This window comes from Ictalurus furcatus, chromosome 5 (genome assembly GCF_023375685.1).
Source record: "Ictalurus furcatus strain D&B chromosome 5, Billie_1.0, whole genome shotgun sequence".
In the NCBI taxonomy this organism is placed as follows: Eukaryota; Metazoa; Chordata; class Actinopteri; order Siluriformes; family Ictaluridae; genus Ictalurus; species Ictalurus furcatus.
The window spans coordinates 28,460,118-28,480,451 of NC_071259.1; the positions used below are offsets into that span (position 1 = coordinate 28,460,118).

Genomic DNA, 20,334 nt, shown 5'->3' on the forward strand with positions numbered 1-20,334 from the left:
ACCTTTAGTAAATAAATTACACCCATGAAGATCTTTGCGTCAGAGATTGGGCTCAGTGCCAAAATCACCACTTCTCTTGTTTAAACAGCTTTTCTAAAGATTACGGTCTATTGCATGTTTATTATACACACACAGTAATGTTTCACAGTGAAGATCATGACAGCCCCATGTGACCTCTGCAATCAAAGATTTGCTATTAGTCATTCAGTGGGTTTGGAGTTTTGTGGTTTAGAACATAGCATTTTGGTGAAGGGTTTACTTCCTGATGCTTATTCATCAGGGTTAAGACCTGCAACAGACTATAATATGTTACTAGGTGCATCATTATCTTTCATTAAATTGCCACTAGGTGTGAATGAGTGTGTGAATGAGTGTGTGATTGAGTGTGTGAATGAGTGTGTGAATGTGTGTGTGTGTGTGCATGGTGCCTTGTGATGGCTCTGGATTCACTGCTACCCAGACCGGAATAAAGCAGTTACTGAAGATGAATGAATAAATGATTGGATTTGATGCATCATACATGTCATGCTGCACCCACTCCTGGTTGGATGTCTTGCCCCATATAACAGAGAAATCCAGGCTAAAAAATGGTTGAGTTTAGGCGCTTAAGCTGTCATTGAAAGCAATGGCAATGTGTTCTGTGGACCAAATGTTTCTCAACAGTAAACATTTTCATTTTTATGTTTTTTGGGCCAAAAATGTATCAAACGCAACACTCGAGCTGTGCACATATGATCTCATCAAGCAAGAGTTCTGGCAGCCAGATTTGGTGTATTCATCACTGTCTTGCCACAGCAATATGTGTGGGCAGATTAAATGGTAAGTCTGGGCCGGTATTCATTTGCTATCTCATTTGCTAATGTCTTCCTTGGAGTCTTCAAGTATTCTAAGCATGTTTTTTTTTTTTAAAGTAATATTTTAATTCTAATAAATTAATTTACTTTAGTGCATTAATAACGGTCATATAAGAAATCGCAGAGTTAATAACAAGAGCACTTTATTATTGCAGAAGTCAATTGCAACAAAATAAAGCATTTGTATTACTTTTGGGAAGATCTAGCAAAGCATTACCTATTTTTTTCCCCCCCGAACTCAGGTTCTGATTTGCTACTTTGGAAGTGTTGAGCTCCAGCAATAACCAGCTTATCAAAACCATATTTCAAAGATTTTTTTTTTTGGATCATCATTTTGAGCTACAGTTTTTTTTTCTCTCTAAAAACTCAAACACTTGTCATGTAATTCAGAATGTAGAAACAAAATAGATTCAAACAATAATGCAAGTGATACAAATCATTTAGGCAAAGGATGAACAAGTGAATTAGTTTATGTAGTCTTATGGAGTTGAACACTGCTAAGACACATACTCTGAAATTATGATATACCAGTGTCGGGTTAATTGAGTTCATGTGTACATTTGGGTTTATTTCCTTATTTGTACTGAAAACTTCCTTCTGGAAATCCTCCCCTTTGAAAAAATCATATGCATTGCATAAGTGAACATCTGCTTTTCATGTGTCATGACAAATAGACATGTGCCATCATGTGATAATATGTGAAATGTTATATGTGATTATTCACAGGTGAAATATGTGTGATTTCTCTGTAAGGGTAATTAATTAACATGTAATTTATAATTTTTTACATCATTATACAATGACAGCCATAACATTAAAACCACCTGCCAAATATTCTGTAGGTCCCCCGTGTGCTGCCTAAACAGCACTGACCTGTCGTGGCATGAACTCCACAAGAGATCTGAAGGTGTGCTGTAGTATCTGGCACCAAGACATTAGCAGTGACCACTGCATACCAGGGAAACCCCACAAGACCTGCTGTTTTGCAGACGCTCTGACCCAGTCATCTAGCCATCACAATTTTGCCCTTGTCAAAGTGTCTCAGATCCTTATGCTTGCCCATTAATCCACTTCCAACACATCAACTTCAAGAACTGACTGTTCACTTGCTGGGTAATATATCCCACCCCTTGAGAGGTGCCATTGTAACGAGGTAATCAATGTTATTCACTTCACCTGTCAGTTCAATTCAATTCAGATTTATTTGTATAGCGCTTTTAACTACGGACATTGTCCCCAAAGCAGCTTTACAGAAATATATCAATTCAGGATATAGATTTTAAAATGATAAATTTGTCCCTAATGAGCAATCCAGAGGCGACGGTGGCGAGGAAAAACTCCCTGAGACGCTATGAGGAAGAAACCTTGAGAGGAACCAGACTCAAAAGGGAACCCGTCCTCATCTGGGTGACACCGGAGAGTGCGATTATAAATAAATAAATCCCTTCTATAAATGTGCGAATACTACATGGTCAAATTTCATTACAGTTTATATATGAAGTCTGTTTTGTTGAACTTGTCCACTGTTCACTGATGGAGACTTGAGTGCAATTGCAGTCCTAAAGCTATCATAGCAATTGTAGTCCCAGCCATCACAGCATAACTGTTCATATGAATTGAGGTCCAAAGCCATCTTTATGGTTTTTAAGCGGTACCATCTTCAGTAATCTCAATGATCTTTACGTTGCACCATGTGGGCCATCCTCAGCAGCAGCATGTGACTTCCAAATGATGAGAACTCCAACCAGAAGTACAGCATCAGGATGGACCAGGCAGGTCCAGAGAGCAGAAGGAGTCAGTATCACTGGTATCTCAGGAGTATCATGTGTAAAAAAACAAACAAACAAAAAAACACTGCCATGTAACTCATCAAGCAGTAATGGTAATGTTACAAAAAAATGCAAAGACATAAAAGCAGTAATTAAAGAAACAGAATTGTTATACAGTACACAGTCTAACAGTACAGCATTGTAACTCTATCAAGACTTACATTTTACATTTACATTTTATTTACAAGACTTACTGTCTTGTAAATAAAGTGAATATGATTAGTGAATATGATACTCCATTGTAAGTGCCACAACAAAGATTATTATGATTAGTAATATTGGAAAAAAAATTGTCATATGCAATTTAGCAAACCCCTAAAGTAGTTCTGATGCAACCAGTTGCCATACATTGTAAATAGTTGTTTAGCATCCACCTATTTGCAATTGAAGATATGTGTATGAAGTTATCTGGTTTGATGAGACCAAAGTTAACTCTTAGGATGAACTACTCTGGATGAATCGTGTGTGAGTGACCATTGTCTTTACTGTACTCTGTAGTGTAAAGATTAGATAAAAAGTGACTACAATAACAGATTTCATCATCTTCATACTATTGGATTATTACTGCAGTGTTTCCACCAGGAAATAAATACAATCAAATCTTCTTTTTATAGTTGAAACAAATTTCGGTTTTCCTCACTTCCCCTAGCCACTTCCACATTTGCTGTCTGTTTTGTTCGTACTTTAACGTGTTCCTTCCAGCTTGTTTGAAGAGGAAGAATCGTAGCATAAATCCGTTATAAAGACTTCCATACTGTCAGGTTTTATTTACTAATGCAGCAGTGGGAAGAACGATATGAGTTAAAATCTATCTGGCTAAGCTTTGGTCACAGACCCACAGCCCTGTATCAGATTTATTTAGAGCTTTCACTATTTTCCTAATTTAGGAAATGCTAGCTAGCTAGCTAACTCAAATAAAGCCTTTTAAGCATTATTGTGTTTGCAAAAGTACAATTTGAAAAAAAAAAAAAGAAGTAAATTGTAAATAATAAGAATAATTGAGTCAATCTTTCATTACAATTCCATAATAGAGAAAGATGTGCTGTTTTCAAAATGTTAGTTAAATTGTGAGTTTTGCTATTTTTTTGACTAATATACAGTGCTGTGAAAATGTATTTGCCCCATCCTGATTTCTTTTGTTTTTGTGTATATCTCATACTAAATAATTTTAGATCCTCAAACGAAATACAGCATCAAACAAAGTCAACCTGAGTAAACACTCAATACCATTTTTTTATTAAAGCAAAAAAAAAAATGTGAAAAATAACTGCCCACTTAAACTTAAAATCTGGTTGTGCCACCTTTAGCAGCAATAACTGCAAACAAATGTTTCCGATAACTGGAGATCAGTCTTTCACTTACTTCTGGGACTAGGATTTACTCCTGTGCTTTGGATCATTGTCTTGCTGCATAATCCAGTCGTGCTTGAGTTTCAATTTACAGACTGAAGACCGGACATTCTCAGTTAGGATTTCTTGGTAGAGAGCAGAATTCATGTTTCCCTCAATTATTGCAAGTTGGCCAGACCCTGAAGCAGCAAAGCATCCCCACACCATCACACTTCCGCCACCATGCTTGACTGTAGGTATAATGTTCTTTTTGTGAGTTTTGTGAGTTCTGTGTTTTTTTAGGATCATCAAGGTGTGTTTTGGCAAAATTCAGATGAGCCTGTTCTTCTGAGTTAGCAGTGGTTTTCACCTCACCACTCTTCCGTGTATGCCATTTTTGTCCAGTGTTTTTCTAATAGTGGAGTCATGAAGTGACCTTAATTGATGCAAGAAAGGCCTGTAAGTCCTTTGTTGTTGTCCTTGGCTCTTTTGTGACTTCCTGGATGAGTCCTTGCTGTGCTCTTAGATTCAAAAGGAATTTATCTGCATGTGAACATTACCAATATTGTAAAATACTAGTTGCTGTGCTAATATAGCAACTAATGCTGCATTCGTGAAATAAACGAGCAATTGTACTAGCTTGCAACCATGGAAAAGCATTCATGTGAGCCTCTAATTTCTGATAGCCCTGATTTCTCGTACCAAACCGAGAAGTGAAGCAACTGGTATAGCTTTTTGACTGGACATGGAGAGAACATGCAAAAGTCCACACCGACAGTAGCCTGAGATCAGGACCAAATCAGGCATTCTGGAGTTGTGTAGCAGCAATGCTATCTACTGTTTTTCAGTGTTTTAAGTGGTGGGTCAGTGGTCAAGGCTCTAGGTTACTGATTTGGTTGGGGGTCAAGCCCCACTGCCAAAGTACTACTGCTAGGTCCTTGAGCAAGGCCCTTAACTCTATTTGTTCTAGTGGTGCTTTATTATGGCTGACCCTGTGCGCTGACCCCAAGGAGCTGGGATAAGCAAAGTATTTCACTGTACTGTAATTGTATATGTGACAAATAAAGGCTTTCTTTCTTGTTCTTAAGTTGAAAGGGTACATACACACATAGATTTTCCCACATTATCTGAATGCCACATAAAGATTTTTGTTTTGTAGCTTCAGTTAGCCTATGATAAAATATTTCAGCAAATGAAAATGACAGCTAGCGCTAACTTTAGTCAACTAGCTAATGCTAGTCAGGATGGTGTTGGGGGAGGGGTGGTTTTGTGTTCCTTGTCTTTAATTTATTTATTCATTTTCATATGGTTCATTTACATGTGATTCATTTACATGTGATTCATTTACGTATGATTCATTTACGTATGATTCATTTACATGTGAGAAATTTACATGTGATTCATTTTCATGAGATTGGTTTTGTGTTCCTTGGATGTTATTCTGAAACTAAAAAAGCTAAAAACCTAAATGAGTTGAAATTGATTATATACAAAATGTCATATTTTAAAATTCACAAGTTTTCAGATTTGTTTCTTTAAATAAAATCCTGAAATTCAAATTGTTTGATTTTTTTATTAAAATATCATGATTATAACTATATTTTGCTTTACAGTTAGTGTGAATGCTCTTCGGTTTAAAGTTTTGTTAAACAAACAAAAAAAGGAAGAAAGTTTTTGTTTGTTTGTTTGTTTGTGTTTCCGGATGAATCACCGACTCGTACGTCGGCGGACTGCAACTGCAGCGTGATGACGTCAGACTCCGCGAATTTTCTCAGCGTACGGGGACGTCACGTCAGGCGGTTCAAAGAGGAGCAAAGATGGCGGACAACAAAGGCCAAGGGGATACAGAGAGCCCAGCTAGCATGGAGGTAGAACCTCCGACGACGCTTAACGGAGACGCCGCTGGTGAACATTCAGATAAGGCTAACGACACAGACGCTGTCTTGAAGGATGGAGACGATGGACAGTCTCGGGAAACCGCTCCGGAGACGCCGACACCCAGCGCCGAGAGTAGCGAGCCCGTCGCCGCCACTGCCGCCGATGGAGGGGGAGGAGGAGGAGGAGGAGTAGCAGCAGCAGCAGCAGCAGCAGGAGGAGAGGTAGAAGGAGGAGGGGAAGCGAGCGCCAGCCGCAGTAACGTTAACCGTAGCCCGGACGCGAACTCGAATACAGAAAGCACAGAGCCCTCGCTGCCCGCGGTAGACGCCACGGCTACCGCCACTCCCGTCGTCGTCGCCGCCGCCGCTGCCGCAGCAGTGGCGGGCACTTCTTCCCCCGCTCCCGGTACAGAAACGGCCGCTGTCGCTGCTTCGGCTCCGTCCGCGGTGCCGCTAAACCTCCTGGATACGTGCGCCGTGTGTAAACAGAGCCTCCAGAGCCGCGAGTGCGAGCCCAAACTCCTGCCATGTCTGCACTCTTTCTGCCTAAAGTGTATCCCTCAACCCGAGAGACAGATCAGCGTAGGAGTCGCCGGTCCCCACGGTCAGGACACGCATATCGGTGAGTACAGGGGGGGAATATAAAATAAAATAAAACAAAGCAGAAGGATCCCGGAGATCAGTAAACAAATTTGTTGACCTGATCACTCTCAGTAAGCCAATAATCATCACACATGACGAGCTTTATAAAACATATACAACTCTAAACATCTTACTAGAACTTCTTGGACGAGGTATTGGTCATAAATAACGACAGAGATCAGCCACTTTATATAGAAAAACATGTCAGCTAGCAATCATGGCCTGCCAGTCAACAACTACACGGTCCCCCCCCCAAATTATTATCCTAAGTATCTCTGTAATATCTAGATATCCAGGAGATCCACAAACTCGTTTGATTTCAGGCGTTATTACACCAGTGCTTTTCTCAAATTCTCATCTGATTGGTCAGAAGATGTTGATTGATTTTCTATAACAGCAGCTCACACCATATGCCCTTGTCCTCTTTTCGTTTCCATAGTAACGGCTAATTCTCAGGGTCTAATAATTGATACGGTGAAGGTTTCCGTACGAGGTTTGTTTATCATTTACATAAGCCGTCTTTTGTTGTCGTATCGTGTTATAAGAGAAATAAAACCCTTCAAGACATGCTGTTATAGGAAAATAATCAACATCGGGGTGTAACAGTAACTCTGCTTCGCACTGGGCTGCGTCAGTCACCTCATCGTTGATTAGTTTCCTATAACTTCTTGCCCAAGTGTTTTATTATTACTTTTATTGATTGGACGTGAGAGAGAGAAAGTGAGACTGCTTGAATCAGGTCTTCGTTTACTTTGTCTACGGAGTGTACACATCATTTTGTTTGATTAGTATGGTCTGTAGTTAGACAGTTATATAATCTATTCCTGACGGTGATGTTTTGCTATCCTGAAATAACCAGGATGTCGTTTTAAAATGAGGCATGTTTTTGCATGAACATTCAGGATCATTTTGTTGGCATTTCCGAAGGTAGTCCTGGTCTTATTGGCATTTCGTGGGTGCACACGTGTTCCTGTTTGTAATAAATAACTTGTACTGTATGTTGTTTTTAATCTGCTGAACCGAGTTGAGCAGCTCCACTGTTCCTTAAGCAATGATGAACAGCTGTTTCTTAAGCTGTTTATGGTTTTGTTTTTTTGTTTTTTTTTGTTTTTTTTTTCTTCTTCAGGATTTACCTGATGCCTGATTATTCCCACTTAGTCCACAGTATTGTTTTTGGTCCTTGTGGCACTGAATGGGACGTGTTTTGCACAAAGATTCGCCCGCTATTGTAAATCTTGTCTGCTGTATGCTACTATCTTCAGCAGCAGAGAGACGAGGAGGACACGAGCACAATGTGTCTGTTATTACAAACTGAAGCATGTGACTCAGGAGCTGTTAATTAATATGAACAGCTATCAGTTGATGGGCAGCACGGTGATGCAGCGGGTAGCGTTGGCACCTCACGGCGCCAGGCCTCAGCTTACTGTCTGTGATGGAGTTTTGCACTTTGTCCCTGTGTTTGCAGGGACTTCATCTGGGTTCTCTAGTTTCCTCCCACTGTTCGAAAACATGCAGGTAGGTCAACTGCCCATGGGGGGTGTGTGTGTGTGTGTGTGTGTGTGTGTGGTGCCATCCAAGGTGGATTCTCCCGCCTTGAGCGAAGCATTCCCAGGGTTGTCTTTTAAGGTCCTTTCACATTGAGCGTGACGCGAATGCATTTTACGCTGCACACTAGGTGGCGCAACCCACTATTCAGCTGATCGGCCTATCGTCTTTGACCACTGAGAAGAATCACTTAAATGTTGGCACGTAGCACCACAAGGTACACAAACTGTTAAGAAGCATAGAAAAAGAAAGAAAATGGGTTTCGCTGTGACTTTTATCAAAAAGTTCTCTGTTCTCAGACACCAACGATAACAAGAACTCAACATCCATTCTCTTCTCTCTTCCAGAATACGTTCCTTCAGTGTTTACACTGGTTTTCAAAACAGCTTTCTGCACTATAGCGCCACCAATCTCGCCCTTTTGTGCAACAGCAGCAGCTCCGGCACGTGATCTAAAGCTCAAATCTAATTGGACGACCCGTTTCATCGTGGAGCATTGGGGAAAAAATCGAAATGCCAGCTTGGGGGGGGGGGGGTCTCGCTTTGTCGCGGTGCAAATGATCGTGCCCGGTACGAACAGCTCCATTGGGATCTATTGTTTCGATTCAAGAGCGTCTTCGCGTTGCTTAATCATGCTCAGTTTGAAAGGCTCTTTAACCACCGTGACCCTGACCCAGCTTGAAACTGAGTATATTAACAGTTGATGACCGTTAGATCTAGCAAAGCACTGACATCTTTGATTGAACCTGAAACGAAAATTCCGTTTAGGCGATGAATCGCAGACACCCAGAGTTTTCCACGTTGACAATATTTTCCATCCTATGCAGCCGGAAAAGCTAATCCAGCACAGCTAAACGCATGGAATCTGAAAATTTCATCATCGAGCTGTCCTGTAAAAGGTTTATTCTCGTGCATTATGGATTGGGTGAGTAAATGGTGAGGGATATGCAGATCTCAGGCTCTGTTGTATGGCGTCAGGGACGTAGAAGTCGATTATAAATATAAAATTTTTATATATAAAAATTATGGATTGTGATGTTAGGAAAATAATGAACTAGAAGTCACTAGTTTGCCATGACTTACTTTAATACATCTTTTTTTTTTAAAACAGAAGACATGTTATACTGTTTATCTGTTAATAGTTGTGGAATGTCTGAGACAAGTTAGTTCCTGCTATCATTTACAATTTAACGGCTATAAAAAGTCACCAAAAATCAGCTTGTCACGTTAGAGAAATTGCAAAGACTTCCGTCCTGAAAAGTTTCCTGTGGTAGGAAACTTACATTTTCGGTACATGAAGTTCACACAAAGATGCAGTGGACATAAAGAACTGGAGCGTTTCAGAAGCTAACTAGTTAATGGTTGTGTTTTTAAAATAAAATAAAAAAAAAAACAATTCTAGATAAAGAGGCTAAAATCTGATGTAAGCATGTGTAATGTGTAAGCATCCACATTAATCTGGATGAATTTAAAAGCACATCTTTTTCCTCTATGTTTTGGCCTTGTGTTCACACTGAGACGGTGTTTTTGTCCAGCGAAAACTGAGGTTTTTGAAAACGTTCTCCCAAGTGGATAAATTTGAAAACGAAGTTTTCATGTTGTAGTGAGGACCGAGAAAATGGAGATATTTAACGACGATGGTGTGTTTTTAGTCATGTGACGCAGTCACGTGATCCATTCAACTTGAAACAAACAAGATGGTCGACGATGTTGTACTTGCAGTTGTTGTGCCTGCTATCCAGTTTGATAGCTTTGTACAACCTTCACATTGCATTTTTTCAAGTTGGACGGAATGTTCATTTATTTATTTATTTATTTATTTATTTTTGCAATTGCTATTCGGCACCGGAACACGAGGACAAGTGCGGAGACTGAAAGTAAATGGACGCTCGACGGAAATGACGTGGGCCAGAGCTTCGGACGTTTATTCGCATGTAATGTAAGTGTAGCGACGTAAGCGTTTTCTGACGTTTCAGTGCGGACGAGCAATTTTTGGAAAAAGTTATGAAATCTCCAGCGTAGATGGCGAGTGTTTTGAAACGGAAGAAAATGCAGTTTTCAGATCACTCGGGATTGACACGGACGTGCGGGACAACTGACGGGGTGTTTTGGGGGGAGGAAAAAAAAGAAAGATATTACGGTTTGTATTTGCTCACGCTTCTGAAGTTCGTGTCATGAATTTGCTTTGTGATTCACGTGCACTGGCAACTGAATGTTGCTCGGCAGTGTCCTACTAAAGAATAAACATAAAGTGCGTAGAGAAGGTGGTGACGCGGCACGGTGCGTATCGACGACAGTTTATAAAGCTACCGTTGGAAAATTTTAATGCAAAAATGAAAAGTTTGCATGTTTTAAAATGATTTTAATGTACCTCTGATATACATTAAAATGTGCAATTCTATACATCCAGGGTCCACAGCTCAATCGTGAGCTCGGGTTGCCGTCATGTCCTCCTCGTGTTTGTGTGGGTTTCCTACCGGTTCTCCTGTTTCCTGCAGGAAACCTGCTGGCTACTCTAAATTTACCCTCGTGTGTGTGTGTGGTGCACGTGTTGAGGTCTGTTCTCACGTCAGACGCGGTGTTCCCGGGATAGGCCTTGGATCCACCGTCACTCTGACCAGGATAAAGAGCTTAATGTAGAGGAACAAACAAATGAATGAAAGTTAGTTATTTTAATATGTTTACCAAAAAGCTTAACTTAAATCCTCATTAGCTTGATCACTTGAAATCTTCTTTAGTATTCCACGTGAGAAAGTGTGTGTGCCTGTGATTTAGGTATCATTCCTGAGCATCAAACTCCAAATGATCTCCAAATTATACATGCGTTAGACCGGTGGTTCTCGAGCCGGGGGGAGAGGTCCGAAGAGGGAGGGGCACAAATTGTTTTCAGGAAGAAAAAAACGCAGACAGGGCATCATTTGGGTACTCTGTCTATTTTATTGTTTTTCAAATAGAATGTGTATAAATGAAAAACCCCGCGTTCCCTCTCTCTCTGTATTTTCTTTTTGCTGGGGAGAGGCGGAGCTTAGCTGCCTTTTATCTAACTGTCAGTGCAGACCAGTGTTGCCAACTTAGACCCCTTTAGCAACTTTCTTTTTGTTGCGAAAAAAAGCACCTAGCGACTTGCCAAATGTCGCCAGTACTGTCCTGCAAGTGCGAGGTCTTGCTTTCCCTCTGCGCTCACACCTCTCTCTGCGTCTGCTCTGTTCAGTGAGGAGCAGAGAGCCGGAGATCTAACAATGTCATGGATAACGAGACGCGCCCTTCGTCCCGATTTACGCCATTCGCATGCGAATGTTTTTGAACGCAAGACAAATGTAAGGCAACATATTTTACATGTAAAATAGTGCGTGTTATTACAGCCTAGTTCTCTTGTTTAAAGTAGTTATAGTGTTCAGAAACATTTTATATCATTCAAGTTCTATATCTGTCCGTTATATAATGAGTCTTTATTGTTCACTTATACATATGCACAGTGAAATTCTTTTCCTCGCATACCCCAGCATGCGGAATGTCCATGTCAGGAAGCTGTGGTTAGAGCACAGGGTCAGCCATGATACAGCACCCCTGGAGCAGAGAGGGTTAAGAACCTTGCTCAAAGGCCTAACAGTCGCAGCTTGGCAGTGCTGGGGCTTGAACCCCCGATCAATAACCCAGAGCCTTAACCACCAAGCCACCACTGCCCCAGTGTATATATAGTTTTATAAAAGTCATAAGTTATTTAAAAAAATCATAATTTATGAAAAGTAATTTAAAAAGTGCGTAAATGCAAAATAAAAAAAAATCTATCAAAAACGGATTATAGATTAGGTTATATATAGACAAACACAAAAATAAAAAATCTATCATAAACAGACTATAGATTAGGTTATAGATTTATTTGATATAGAATAGATGATCATTATACCTGGTCTCCTCTAATTTGGGGGTGGGGCTTTAGTTACAAGCTTTAGTTTTTCAGATTCCCTTTTTGTTTTTTTTTTGTTTTTTTTAAAGCTCTGCGTTATACACTACACCAGTGGTTCTCAAATGGTTGGCCACATAGAATCAATTATACACAACACACTAAGACACACACCAAACGGAAACATCTGTTGATATCCTAGTGTACTGTTCGCCACAGGTGGATAAACCCTAAGACTAGTTAAAATGGATAAGATTTTAGATAGAGGATATAGAGTGTCTTTCTGAGAAAGTTAATACAGAAGAGCCTAGCATGGGGAAAAAATGAAATTGCGAAAATTTGACGACTCTAGTGGGCCACACACAAGGATGCACCATACACAAGGGGAGCCTCACGCTTAAAAAGTTTGAGAACCACTGCACTACACTACACGATATTCTCGAGTGAGTTCAGTGCTTTATGTAGTCACACCATAAGGTGGAAAAGCATGACCCTTGGAAAGTGAGAGCTCCTCACATTGTGGCTGTACTGGAGTTACACGGTGACCTGTGGAGGCCCCTAGTCGTGTTCGGACCGAATCTGCTTTCCGAAGCTTATACGCAGAAAGAAATATATGAAAATCATTTTAAAATTCCCTTGGGGTGAAAAGGTCAGTTTTACTTTTAGCATCATGTGTGAGGGATAGTACATGTGTTCTTATTCATAAAATATCTGCATTGTGCCGTAACCACTTCCTGTTATGTCATTTAATCTCACCTGTCCATTGTACCAGCTCGACATGATGTAATTCAATCAAATAATATCAGCAAGGATGAATGAAAAAGGGAAGGAACTGCATCACTTCATCATTATGACTTCCCCTCATATTAGGTTCTAGTGATTAGTGGTGTGTGTGTGTGTGTGTGTGTGCGCTTTAATTTTATTAATTACAAGGATAAGAGAGTCCATCTTCAAAAAAAAAAATCTTTTATGCTGGATAGGCAAGTCATAGTTATCGAACTTGTTGGTTGGATTCATTTGTTTTATACCACTGCACTGCTGAATCCTCGAATTTGATTGGTCAGAAGGTGTTGATTCATTTTCTATAACAGCAGCTCTGATGAGTAGTTATAGCTGCAAGGCAGATTGCAGGATTGTATTAATGCGCTTGTTGTAATACGTTATCGTTTCTATAGTAACAAGGACTAGTATGGTGGACTTCACATGATCTAAAGCCAGTAAGAAATGATGAGAGGTGTAATAGAAGATTTCTTTGAGATGATATTTATGTATCGTTTATGGAAGGAGTCATCAGCGCCAGCGCTTTGCAACGGTCAGTTAGTTTTCCTCAACGGGAAAGGCTTCAGAACTTCAGAAATTTTTTTTTTAATTATCTTCCAGAGAAAGGGAAAAAAAAAGAGGCTGGTGAAGGACCGACTGTTTATTGCTACTATAACGTAAGTGACAAAAGGGCTAGCTTGTTTTGTGGACGTGTCGCACCATTAAATGTCACTGTAAGCATTTAAAAAGTAAGCCCTGTTGCTCTATGTAATAGTTGGCAAATTGCTGGAATAAAACAGTTCAGGAAGCAGTGTTCCAGAAAAATAATCAACATTGTTGTAGTAAGAGTAACTCTGCTTTGTTTCGGGTCGCGTCTCACCACCCCGTCTTTGATTATTTTCCTGTAACAGCACACGTCGTCTTGTTTCCTTACATCCTTCCACCAGGTTACGTATAAAAGTTCAGATTAACACGTGCTTAATGACGAACTCTTCCTTTATTCTGCTGCTGTTCTTTAAAGTACACATGGTTGTTTATAGTGCTTTTTTTTTTTTTTAATTCTAAGTAATAAGTGTGGAATTTTATATTGTTATGATTTTGTTAGAATCTTTGCATTAAATTTTTTTTTTTTTTTAAGTTAATCTGTCGCACATCCACATATTGTGGTTCGTTTAGGGTTCTGTTTGTATTTTGTACTTTTGTGGTTGTTGTGCTAAAAAATGCTTGATTTGTGATGCAAATTTTTTTTTGGCAGAAAACGGCTTTTGAAATCGCAATGGCACGGAATTGTTCCGCACGGTTTTTCTCAGTGATGTTTATTGGTAAACGAGACCTTTTAAGTTGTACTCATGCTTGACGCGAGTTGTGATGATGTGACATGATGTGTCTTGGCCCAAAACTGTGGAAAATCTGCTGTTATTCCTGCGATCGCAAAATCCTGGAGCGATTGTTTATACGTTTAACGCCGGTCACCTCGGTTCATGACATGTTTACATTTTCGCTTTTTGTTGAATCATGCGAGACTGCACCATAGAGAAGTGACAGCAGTGTGATATTGGGTCAAAGCTAGGCTGCAGCTCACGGTCACGGTTGGCAAGGAAGAAATGAAGCTTGGATGAAGTACACACTGATTTTTGAAGGGACGTGTAGGGTTTTTTTTTGTTTTGTTTTTTGGCTTTACAAACGAAAATTGAGACATGGTCCATGTGGGAGTTTTGAACTTGACTTTGCTTGGAACCAGAGAAGTTCCCCCCCATTGAACTCTTGTCTGTTAAAATGATAATGTGCCAGCTGTGCTGTGAATGTTGGTTCTCGATTTTAAAACGGTTTCCATCATACAAAACCCTTCTTTTCTGCTTTTCTATGACCGTGTGCTCAATTTCATTTTTTGTAGAGAACTGAAATGTGAGACGCCGGGGCCTCTTGAATGTCACTTGAAAGACTGGGCGTTAACAAACGTTTCCCTCTTAAAGTTATACGATCGGTTGGAAGTGTATAGTGTTCTGTAGATGTTTTTGACATTTTAAAATGATGTTTCTAGATGGAGGCCTTCATTTTTTTTTGCAGATATTCACCTCCATTTGCGTGTCTTAACTCTCAAGTTTTTCAATAACACGATTTTGTCCGTATTTGTGTGTTAAAAAGAAGAAATTGTGCTTTGGATGTTATTAAAACATATACTCCTAATTTTACTATTTGTGTTTATTTCTCAAGATACAGTCGTCCGTGTGTTGATTTTGTCACGTCAGTAATTTAAAGAGTTTCGTGTAAAACCCTTTTGCGGTTAGTAAGAACACGCACAGATGTTGATGTTTTAAAGCCTCTTTAAGCCGGCGTTGGTTGATGTTTTAAAGCCTCTGTCTGTATAATAATAAGGCTGTTGTGTTACAGTCCTCATTCTGATTGTGTGTCTCTGCTCTGAAACAGGAGCTTGTCAGTGTTTTGTCAGTATTCCCGTTTTAAAAATGTGCTTTTCCTTTCGCCGATTTAGAACGGATGCCTGTCGCTTTTTTAAATCGGTCTTTGACGTCGAGGTTTTTGTTTTTCTAAACTCTGAACTAGGAGCTTGTCTGTATTTTGTCAGTATTTGCATTTTTAAAATGTACCGTTTCCTTTAGGTTTTGTAAGACGTGGCCCTTTTTCTAACCCATCTCTCTGGCTTTGTTCCCCCCCCCCCCTTCATTTTTTTTTAACATCTAATTTTTGATCTCTGTGTGTCTCCGACATCAGGAGTTTTAATTGGTCAGTGTTTGGCATTTGCAAATGTACATGGCGAGAAGAAATGGCTATTTGGACATTTGGTGAATTTATTTTTCTGTGCATTTCTGCCACTCGAGTCGAAAATGACTCTGATCAGTACTTCACATCAAGAAGAAACGGCACTTTTTAAATGCTCATGTTGTAAATCGAGCTCCAGTCAAAGGCCTTCGTTTTACAGTCCCACAGGAGTTGGGAATGTTTTGGCTCTTCTGGAGCAGGACTTGTTATTTGTCCAAACCTTAATCTCTAATAGTCACTCTGGATGTGGTGATTATTTGCCCTCTGAGCGCTCCTCTGTGTGAGGTGTTTTTTTTTTCTTTTTCTTTTTCATGGCACATGTATGAGTGGTGTTAATGAAGGCTCTGAATAAATCCTGTGCAGTGTACACAGTCCATCACTTATCTACACTGGCTGTGTTCACTTCAGCTGCACTCAGCAGCCAATCAGCGTGGGGTTTTTTCCCTCGGCCAGGGATTAGAGGGAACTGGCTGATTGCAGTGAGCGCCGGCTCAAACAGGCTCAAACCAGTTCGTTCCGGTTCTGGCTGCAGCCGGCTAGATGGGGGAAGTGAATTGATGGCATGTCAAAGAGGCTATTAAGAGGGGGGGAGTGATGAATGGGGATGAGGGGGAAGGGAAAAGGCCATATCGCACTCATTATCTGATTTAAAAACTGGATTAGAGTGAAATTCAATTAGTTTTATGGATAGATTAATGTAATGCCCGTGCACTCGTTTGGAGCACACTCGGAATGAAAAACCTTTTGTTAAAGGCAAATCGTTGCAGATGTCTCTTAAATCTTGCGATAATTATAACAGAACAACAAAACACAAACAACCCCCCCCCCCCCCCCGAAAATAAACACCACAGTAATGTAAAAGTAATTTGCACCTTTTGTGCTTCAGGCTCAGTTCATTTCCATAACTAAATTTGTTTAAAGTATTAATATGAAAATTTCCCTGATTTGTTTGCTTGATTGTTATTATCCTCTAGACTTTACTCCCTGTTTTGCATATGTGGGTGTGCACAGTGAAGTATTGGTTTCATAATACAGGATTTCTAAGTTAGGTTAAGCTAATATTCCGGTGTTAACGTCTCTTGGTATCTTTTTATCTTTTTTTTTTTTTTTATTTTCCCCCGGAGGCTTATCCTTGGCTTTCCGTTTATGGCTCCGTATGTGTGGAGAGAGATTTTCGAAATCCTCGGTTAATATTAATATGGTTAGGCAAATATTACTCCAGGGTTGAAATATAATAATGGGGAGGGGAGCGTTCTCACCTTCCGATATATTACCCATGACCGATTCCAAGATGAGGTTTGAGAAATGTCTGAACAAGTCTTTAAACGCTTCTTATTAAAAAGTTCCATCTGGCTGAAACATGGCAAGCATAGACGCCAAATTTAATAAGTGAAGTCACTGCTACATGGTGTACGTTCATATGGGGGTGGGGGTGGGGGGGGAGGGTTCATGAGTGGGTCTGTGAACTCAGCCTGGGTTTACGTTGTTGTACATGTGATCCTGTGATGCTTTGCATCTCTCAGTTTCTCCTTGTTTTTTTGTTTTGTTCTCTATCCTGATGCTAGTGAATGTCATGAGGTGTACGGTGTGCTACCAGGATTACAAACAGATCGACTTGGTGGACAATTACTTTGTGAAGGACACGACAGAGGCTTCTAACACTGCGACAGAAAAATCAACACAGGTGAGAAAATCCACACCTTAGATATGCATCACTAAGCGGTTATTTTTATTTTTTATTTTTTTTACATGTGAACATGCAGCTGTAGTGTACATGTTCCTTAGAAGTGTATCTTTTGTTTGTTTTGTATGGCTGTAACACTGCAGGTATGCACCAGCTGTGAAGACAACGCCAGCGCCATTGGTTTCTGTGTGGAGTGTGGCGAATGGCTATGCAAGACATGTATCGAAGCACACCAGAGAGTGAAATTCACCAAGGATCATACGATACGTAAAAAAGAGGAGGTCTCTCAAGGTACAAGTTTGCTAATACTGCCTGAAAGCAGCACGCTGATTTAATAAATACGATGCATTTATGTTTTTTACATTTTGTTGCTTGGGCTGATGAGTAGTTGAGGAACTTGAGGAGACCTTGGTAGGTTGCTAGGGGTATGGACAAGTCATGAAAGTGAAAGCTCCGGTGTGCTGTCCAGTCCTATGTTCTGTTCCCCGGAAGTCAACTTAACGAGGCTAAAACAACGAGAGGGTGACTTTATCTAACTAAAATCTTTATCATCTCCTGATATGGTCTCTGGTGATGAAACATGTTCGTACCCTTGCCCAAATGTCTTTGGCTGACATTTTAGCTATGCGCTATGGTATTCTCTTGACACATGTAAAGATTATTACTAGAATCTGACTAGAGCCTTTGTTTTCACTCGATGAAGTGTATAAATGTGAGGTTACTGCGTGTTGTGTTCAAGTTAGGGTTATATAACAGTGCTGAACAGCACTGTATTCTCCTCAGCTTAGTCACTGTTTCCCTCAGTGTATTCCTAATTCTGGGAATTCTAATTAATAAACCTAGAAAAAGAATAGTTCCTAGTAACAGCCACGCCACGTCCTTGGTACACGTGTGTAGTGCATCGGGTGGCGGAATTCGGTGGGTAAAACCGCACGTGCTACCGGCTGTAACAAACTATAAAGATGGGCAAGGAGGGTGTGGGAACCAACTGATCTCAAACATAAAGTTTAATCATAAACCGAACTCAAACAGAACGTAAAACACAAACGTAGGTCATACATAATACACACGTGTGTCTGTCGCTCTCTCTCCCCTTCTTTCTCTCCCCCCTCCCATCCCCCCTTCTTTCTCTCCCCCTCCCATCCTCCCTTCTCTCTCCCCCCCTCTCTCTCTCCCCTCTCTCCCTCTCTCCCTCTCTCCCCCTCCCACCCATCCCCTCCGCTCCTCTGTCTCTCCCCCTCTCTCTCTCTCGCCCTCCAATCCTGCCTTCTCTCTCCCCCTCCCATCCCCCTCTCTCTGCCCCACCCTCTCTCCCCCTCCCATCCCCCACCCTCTCCCCATCCCATCCCCCCTCTCTCCCCCTCCCATCCACCACCCCTCTCCCCCTCCCATCCCCCTAACCTCTCCCCCATCCCATCCCCCCTCTTTCCCCTCCCATCCCCTCTTGTCTCTCCCCCTCCCATCCCCTCTTCTGTCTCTCCCCCTCCCATCCTGCCTTCTGTCTCTCCCCCTCCCATCCCCCTCTCTCTCCCCTCCCATCCCCTCTTCTGTCTCTCTCCCTCCCATCCTGCCTTCTGTCTCTCCCCCTCCCATCCCCCTCACTCTCTCTCCCCCTCCCATCCCCCTCCCATCCCCCTCACCCTCTCTCCCCCTCCCATCCCCCTCACTCTCTCTCCCCCTCCCATCCCCCTCACTCTCTCTCTCTCTCTTCAAATGAAAAGTTTTCTCTGGGAAAGTCAATAGGGGGAGTACACTCAGGTCGTTGAATGAGTGAAGGGGGAAAGAAGGATGGTGTCAGTTATATCAACAACCTACTAAACCTGCTGCTGCCATGTAACTGAAACACTGAGAGGCCAGATACGTAATTTGCTTGTCCACGGTGGAAAAAGAGAGATCGATCCATGGTCCCTTATGCATTGTTTTACGATTGGGCCCACATTTTATCCATGTCTAAGCTGAAACGATAAAGTGATTTAGAAATAAATGCCATAATGGAGTTGTAAATAAATTGTTGATTTGTGTTCAGTGTTAGTTCCTGAATAAGAGAGAGAGTGCATGGTGGGCCTAGGTTTCATTAACATTGCAAGTGTTCAAGCTGGTGGTGTTTTTTTTTTTTTTTTTTCCTTTCCCCCTTCGTCTGCACAGTTCTCACAGTAAAAATATGAACTAATAAGTAGTCGAGACGCTCAGAGTTTAATCATTTGCTAGTTTTGGCCTTGTCCAACCGGGAGGGAAATCGTAATGCAGTTGCTATGGCAACAGGCAGAGTTTCCAATGAGTCGGTCTTTGGGCCGCACTGTTTTCATTACCGCACACGCAACTCGAACAGATCTGGAGAGGAGCCGTTAAACCATATGGCCACTCAGGAGTGACTGAGAGGGGGAAACGGAGCAAGGGAAGGATTTTAGACATGATGTGTGCGTGCGTGCAAAGACACTATCACAGCCTAGATTAGACTGAGATTAAGGCATTATCTGGATTTAGGTCATTAATGCTGCACAGCATTATATTCTCTCTAGCTCAGTACAGCTGAGACAACACTAATTAGCTAGTGCAATGCATAATTTATTAATAATAATATAAGCCAGTGAACGCTAAAATAATAACATTCCAATTTGCAGGAATTTTTGCACTTTATAGTCTCGGTTTTATAACTCAGGAACTGATTAACACTCAAACAACGCGCATATGATTTAGAATTATTAAGTAGCTGCACCGTTATTAATGAAACGCCTCGCTTAACCACTGCCTCAACCCCCTACTGGCAATATTTCAGTCACGGAGAGTTTTCTCACCTTAATCCATGTGAAAGATGTGGAAGTGTTTGGCTTCGGTGAGAAACAGCACTGTCACACACCCTTTTCTTACCAGCAGCCTCCCAGACACGTTGATCTGTGTGATTTCATATCTCACTTTCAATTACGTGAGCCCTCCCAGATTGGGTTAATCTGTTTTCTGGGGTTATTAGTAAAAGGATAGAAGCCTGCAGAGTTGAGATGAGGCACAGTGTACTCAGAAAAGCCCACTTATAGTGTCTGGAGGACATTCTGAGGTGGCTCTACTGTGTTTTTAACAAAATTAAATGATTAATAACTGGAGCAGATATTACCATAAATACATTATATGGCCAAAAGT

General features: G+C 41.0%; 1 protein-coding gene across 2 annotated transcripts in view; it reads left to right on the forward strand.

The window, feature by feature from the left end:
* The first annotated feature begins 5,676 nt into the window (after positions 1-5,676).
* The window catches only part of trim33 (tripartite motif containing 33), a 30,931-nt gene continuing 16,273 nt past the window's right edge, over positions 5,677-20,334 (forward strand). Inside the window, exons 1-3 of one of the 2 annotated variants that reach the window (XM_053625622.1) lie at positions 5,677-6,510; positions 17,081-17,199; positions 17,343-17,490. In XM_053625622.1, coding sequence (XP_053481597.1) covers positions 5,829-6,510; positions 17,081-17,199; positions 17,343-17,490 — 949 coding nt within the window. In that variant the 5' untranslated portion in view covers positions 5,677-5,828. The remainder of the gene's footprint in view (positions 6,511-17,080; positions 17,200-17,342; positions 17,491-20,334) is intronic. The other variant, XM_053625621.1, reaches the window with a different exon arrangement.